Source organism: Halyomorpha halys, unplaced genomic scaffold, assembly GCF_000696795.3.
Source record: "Halyomorpha halys isolate HHAL.00 unplaced genomic scaffold, Hhal_1.1 Scaffold701.1, whole genome shotgun sequence".
NCBI lineage: Eukaryota > Metazoa > Arthropoda > Insecta > Hemiptera > Pentatomidae > Halyomorpha > Halyomorpha halys.
In genome coordinates, this window is record NW_027107818.1 from 293,029 (window position 1) to 300,134 (window position 7,106).

Below are 7,106 nucleotides of genomic sequence, written 5' to 3' on the forward strand. Positions count from 1 at the left end.
GACAGATGGATATTTTTCTATTGTTTATGTTTTTAATTGTTTGAATAGATTATTTTGAAAAAAAAAATTTTAAATAAACACATTTAATTTCATTTGTTCATTAAATTTAATTTAATGATTTATTTCAGTATTCATAAATTATTTTTCAATAATTTATTTCAGTATTCATAAATTATTTTTAAATAATTTATTTCAGTATTCCTGGAATTACTTAGAGTGACAAATAATTCTTAAGGTTTTATCTCTGGTCTGACAGATTATTAGGGATTATATTATCTTATGATATATAATATTATTTTTTAACTGTTTGTGGATGTTTTAAATTCATTATTAATGATCAAAAACAAATTTAAATCCACATATCTCACTATTTTAATAAATCATCACAGGCGTTACTATTCTAGTAATTTCTGCAGGGTTTCCTGTAAATATTAACATCTGAAAATAAAATTAAAACCTGCATCATATTTATTTTATTATAAAATATAATGAAATAATATTTACCTCATATACTTTTTGTGCTGGTTCACAGGAACAAAGTACTCATCATAAGGATCTCCAATATCTAATTCAGTTGATTCTTTTTTAATTGGTATACTATTACTATAAGGTTGCATGCTAACTAGCTCTAAATTGACTGCTTCATTGACTTCTTTACTATCTTCAGATCCGGGTGTCTTAACTTCAACACCATTAGTCTTTGCATCACCGTTCATATGTGGTGTTTCGCCATTCATGTGAGGCGTTTCATGCTGGGGTGTTGTTGGAACCTGTGGTGGTGGAGTATTAGGCCTTGGTACTTGGGGAGGTGGAGTCATGGGTCTTTGAATATGGTTTGGTGGTGGTGGAGGAGTCTGGGGTGATGGAGCCCCTTCGGGGCCCTCTGTATTTTCGAATGCTGGATTGATTTGCCCATTTCCAGTAATCTCTGAAAATATATAAAAAAAAATGAATAAATATTAATTTTTCCTGAAATATTTAAAATATGATATAGTTAGCTAAATTGTTATGTGAATATTTTCAGAAATAAGAATCAAGTTATATTTACTGCTAATAATGAACCCTAAGTTTTTTTTGCAACAGAGAATAACTTGAAATGAAATTTATTTTTATATCATATTAATGGGCCTTATTAATGTTTTAATTTTTTTATGTACTCTATATCTGTTATTCTTAAAAAAAATATTTAGATAAAAAAGAAGGAAAATTATTTTGGTGTTATTACATTCAGTGGATAGATAGCTTTAATGAAAATTTTAAATATGCCTTATTCTTATGGCAAATGGAAAGTGCATAAATATTCATGTTTGAAACCACCTGATTGAACATGGAGGTATTTTGGGATAATTAGAAAATTTTCATTGGCTGTATGTTTTATTTTTATCATTTAAATTAAAAGAAAAATCAAAATTAATGTGTTATCTATCAGCAACCAGTATACTCAGACAAGTGAAATAACCAAACCCGTTAAAATGGCAAATAAATAACTTAAAAGCTGTAAATTAAATAATAAAAATAAACCGATATATTAAATAACATTCCTAACAATCCTACACCGTATCATTGAGTACATTCACCCACAGTGTGACAGGTGTTGTCTAATAAAGGGCTGATAGTGATATTCATTTGTCATACATTTAGTTGTTATAAACTTATTTATGTTTTTATTTTAATATAGTACTATCCATTTCCATATCAATAAATGAATAAGAACTGTAATAAATAAACATATGATATGATAAAAAAGTAAAAAAATATGTTATTGTCACAAAGGGGTAATAAGAGAGTAGAGATCCAATCTCAAAATCTGAAGTAAATTTTATTTTAAAAAAAATTGATTTGTCACTTAATTGCTGATTTGGTTGAATAAAATGCTTTTAATTTAACCTTTAATTGATGAGGTGGTGTGTGACAAACCATAGGTAGCAATTAAACAATCATACCTGTGGGCTTAGAACTCATACCACCCAATACTTTCTGGATTTTTCTTAATATAAACCATTCTTCAAGGCTACAAGTTTGTTGACTTTAAGCACTTGCATGATAAGTACTATTTGAATCTATTGGGGTAGTTTTACAAAGAATCCTATAATTTACATCTCATTATTTTTTCCAATTTTAGACAAACATTTTTTTTTAAATTAACAGTCCAATGTGTTGGCTTAAGAATAGTATCGTAAAATTTTATTTTTTTTTGTAAATGTCTAAGGTAGAAATATCGAATTTTTAAAAAAATCGCATGATTTTGTACATAATTGAAAAAAAAAAATTTTCCCATAATAAATATTTAAGTTTCCTTAAACTATATAAAATCATGCTTCTATATCTAATAGAATTAAAAAATAAATTGTAAATAATAAAAAAAATTGAAGTTAGTGAAACCCTAACTCCATTTGAGCGTTCTAAATTTTCAGCTCCCCAGTTATAAGTTTAAAATTTTTATTGACGCAAAAAACATTTAGCAAGAATACGACTTTATTTTAATTTTTTTTAATAATAAAAAAAAATTGAAAAGTAATCTTTTTTTTTATTTTTACGAAACTAGTTCTCTTCTGTAGTCTCAAAAACAGGTAAGCCAGCTAAAAAAGGTTTGAATGTCGCTTACTTGACAAAAACGAAAAAAAAAAATGAATATTAGGTTAATTTGATCCCATTAGTTTGTGGCTTCAGAAATATAACAGGTTATTTTAAAATTATATCCTAAATCTTTTTCTGTCTATTTATAATTTATTTTCTGACGTACATTTTTATTTTTTATAGATCTAAATTATTTCATTGTAATTAATGTAAAAATCTATTTTTTTTTTTCTTTAGGTAAGGAGTTCTCTGAGAAAGTGAGGAGTCATTTCTATACTTCATTTCTCCTCTCGCCAGATCTCCGCTTTTTTCTATATACTGATACCTTCAACAGGTATGCTTTATGGTAGAAATCTTCCTAGGTTTATCCCGACTTTCTGAAACGGTTATTTAAGATGATGCTTTCCCTTTAATATATTGCTGGTTTTGATTTTTAAAAATATTAATAACTATATGCATAAAAATTGTTATGGATTCAAATAACTTCTGAATATTTTAATCAGTAAGGTCATCGGTGAGTCTTAGACTGGCAGAACAGAAGTAAAAAAAAGAATTGATAGAATATATTTTAATTAAAAAAATACTTTAATTATAATTATGATTTAGTCCTATAATGAGCCTAAGGTTCAGAGATAATATTAAAAAAAAATTTAATGTAATTTCTTTTGTTTTTTTAATTATTTTATTTTTTTTTTAGTGTCCGAGCTGAAATATAGTATAAAGTTTATCATTTTATTGCATACAAAAAACAATTCTGAATTATAATCCTTTTTTGGCAACTAAGCCCAAGTAATTTTGTCCTAAAAAAATAATGTAATTCATTGACATTAATTTCTGTCCTGCTAGATTGCGTATACAGCCCATTGTTTCAAAGATCAGACTGATTGAATTTATTATTTCTACGTAATAAACACACTATATCTTACGAGTATGCACTTTTAAATATAAGTAATAGTGTTTCAACTATATAGAATTGAATCTGTTTTTAAAATAGGTTGGAGGTAATATAATAACTAATGTTCAAAAAAATTCCCGTCACACGCTTCCGGCATTTTAGACATGCTTTGGGTTATAATACGATTTATAGGATCTTTTGTTTTATTATAATTGTATCCATTTTAAACAACAGGCATGTAACTAATTTTTCTTTACGTGCTATGTATTTCTTCTAGAAATCTATGATCGATGAATTTATTACTGTAGTAATGTAACACTCATTGTAACGGCAATGTTATTGTATTAAAATGTATTTTAATAACTACTACTCGAACTAAACTTTGAAACTTTGACTATCGAAAAATAAATTTAGCAGTGCGAATTATTTTCTACTCATTTTTGTATTTACATGTCTTTTCTTTATTTGTTGAAATACTTCTGCAAATATATAGCATTATTTACAGAATTTTTACAGTTTAAATATTCACAGTACTGTCCTTATTTCCTTTGTAAAAAAAAATACAACTTTTATTTTATAATATTAATCAAAAAGATTGAAAAACTTTTGAAGCACATTAAAACAACATTTTTATAAAATTATATAACATTAAAAATTAATCAAAATTTCATTTTATTTAACTATATATTACATATTTGTAATGTTTCATCCTTATTATTGGCCATTTTCAATAACTTCAATTTTCACCCAAGTCATTGCATAAAAACTATTTTTAGTTGTAGAACTCTCGGAAGGACTTGTATAAAATTATTTAAAATTTAGCTATTGCCATATATATATATATTTTAATTGATGTTTCTTTATCGACGTTTTACAACTCAAGAAATAGAAAATATATAGTAGTAAATGGATTTCGTGACGCGAAATGAAACGAAAGTGGTAGGGGGAATGACGTTGGTCAATTCTATATTTTTTTATATCGTTCTAGGAGAGTAAGTAGGAGTTTACAGTAAATTATCCATCCAGGGAATGCCGGGTCGGGTTAAGCTACTATACCTGGATTGAGTGAGCTCCTGTTATTCTCTTCTATTACAATATAAATATTTTCTTCGTCGTAAATATTTTCTTGCTACCTTTCTTTACCAAATTATCCAATCCCGCCATCCATCGTACATCTGCGATATCCTTCAATTTAAATCCTCTGTGCATTCCCTCCCATGCTCACGGACTTCAGACTTATACGTAACTGCCCATCGAACTGCAGCCTTTGGTAGATCTTTCCTCATCCCTATGGAATTCTATTCCCCTCTTCATTAGTAGTTCCAATACCCTTCCAACCTTCGAATCCCGTATCTTCGACCACCTTCTGTCCACCCAATTCCGGAAGAATAACAATTGAAAGTTTCAAACAAGGTTTATATATTTTCTGTACTTAATGATTCAGATTTTTGTTTATTCTTATACATAGGTATATTAGCAGAAATTGAACATTTCCATTTATTATTTTTAGTTTAATTATATTTGATTTTATCATTTTTTTTTTCTATTACTTATTATCAGAAGTGTTTGTCATCTTATATTTTATGATATAACATATGGTTTTACTTTATTTGTTCTATTCTTCTTTTATATATTCTGTTAGTTCTTGTTGTTCATTTTTATCTTTTTAAATTCAATATTTTATTATATTTTATGACGTTTTATAATTTCATTTTTATTTTTTATTTCACTCTAAGGCTCAAAGCCTAATTTTGACGCCTGTATATTTCTCTAAAGGGATCAGTCCCAGAATTAATAAAGAATGTTATTATTATTATAAAAATTTTACTTGCTAGAATTTAATTTGGAAATGGCTGTTCTATTCTAATTATTATTATTATTGGCCTTAAGCTATATGAGAGACAGAGTCATCATTATTAATACAATTTTAATACATTTCCATTTCCTGAAGTTTCACTTCTGTCAGCCAGCCTCAAGACTGTCATATTTTTTTATATTTCTGGTCATTTATATTGATTATTAAACTTTTCTTTATGTATATCTTATTGTTAATTAAATCTTGAAAGCTATGGGTATATTAATTTTTCTTTACAAAATCCATTTTTCGCTCTATCTTATCTCTATATAATTAAATTCAAATTCTCTTAAATTGGGATGCACTTGTGATTAATGAGTTTTAACAGAAAAAAATAACTACTTTTTGCTAAACATTTTATATAAATTTTTCTTAAGTTTTAATTATCTAAAACTCCAGGTTTGACTTTCACCAATTTTGCACCCAACGGCTCAATTTAAATAGTTGTGAAATTAAAATTTTAATGTTTCGCTATAGGACTCACCTATTGTGGTTGTGTGTTGCTCATGATCGTTGGCAGCTGCGGGCTCAGTCATCTTGGCCGGTCCAAGAGTTCATTGGCTTATCCTGTCTCTTACCCCGTCTCCTTTTGCTGCAACACAATACACAATATTTCAATAAGGATTCATATATTATTTTAAATTTAGGTTTAATATTCAAACTTTTTTTCAAAAGTATGTATATTACAGTTCAATATAAATCTTGTAAATAAAAATTAGTTAGGTAAAAGTAGAATAAGTGAGTCACTGGCTGTAATAAGTTGCGCTTTGCACGCTGTGGAATATTTTATTATTTTGACTTATACTTGATTTACCATACTCCATAGTATGGGCCCCTTATATCCTGCGCTATATCTTACAAATATTTAGCTTCTTAATGTAATGTTACTTTTCAAATACCTTAAAAAACAATGATTTTAACTACTATTTTATCTATTTTTGTTTTCTCCTTTATTGTTTAACAACTAATACAATACATAATAAATAATCTAAAATATGTACACATATATAAAATGTCCTTCCTTTGCCACCACATAAGGGCGTGGGTTGGGTCCGCTGAAGGCGGGGGTCACAATATTGGCCCAGTAGCCGCTGGCCGAGGGGGGTACTAGAACGAGGAGGGATCGCTCCACTGGGGCTATTTCTGTTGAGAACACAAAGTTTTTTAATCTGAGAACCCCCATTTCTTAAAGTGTCCGGGGCCTGTACTTGGTTAAAGCCGGCCGTGTTTTTATGGAAGATCCATATCGATTTCAAAATTCTCTAAAGCGTTTAAAATTCTCAGCCTATTTCAATTATTTTTTTATTCCAACCACTCTCTCCCTCCCCTCTATAATTAAATAAACAGTCATGTTTTTGTGAAAGATCAATGTCTATTTCAAAATATTGTAAAAGCGTGTACAAGTTTCAATCTATATATCAATTCAATATATATTTTTTTTTTTTGCTTAAACCACTTCCATCTCCACTAATCTTCTACTGTCTAAGTGCAATTTTTATTTTTTTTCATTTCATAGATGAATATTCCTAACCTTAGGTATTGAGGAAGCAAAATATTGAACAACGACGAACGTTCACGTAAGTGATAACAATCTTTATCACGTTATTTCTTGAGGAATGTTTAGAAACTCAAGAAGGGCGGGCAACAAACGAGTGAAAACTAAAATTAAAGTTAGAATTAATATTGCTAAAAGTAAATTTCAGCCTTATTGACGTTCTGAAAAATAACTTGCTCTACACAATAACTACAATCACTCTCATTGCAAATGATGAACAGATT

At 27.9% G+C, this 7,106-nt stretch overlaps 1 protein-coding gene across 1 annotated transcript in view; it reads right to left on the reverse strand.

Annotated features, from left to right (window-relative positions):
- Positions 1–5,945, reverse strand: part of LOC106685486 (dentin sialophosphoprotein) — a 20,726-nt gene extending 14,781 nt beyond the window's left edge. The window contains exons 1-2 of the mRNA XM_014428191.3: positions 5,812–5,945; positions 505–928 (exon numbers count right to left, since the gene is read on the reverse strand). Of these exons, the coding sequence (XP_014283677.1) occupies positions 505–928; positions 5,812–5,863 (476 nt within the window). The 5' untranslated portion in view covers positions 5,864–5,945. The remainder of the gene's footprint in view (positions 1–504; positions 929–5,811) is intronic.
- Between the last annotated feature and the right edge of the window lie 1,161 nt (positions 5,946–7,106).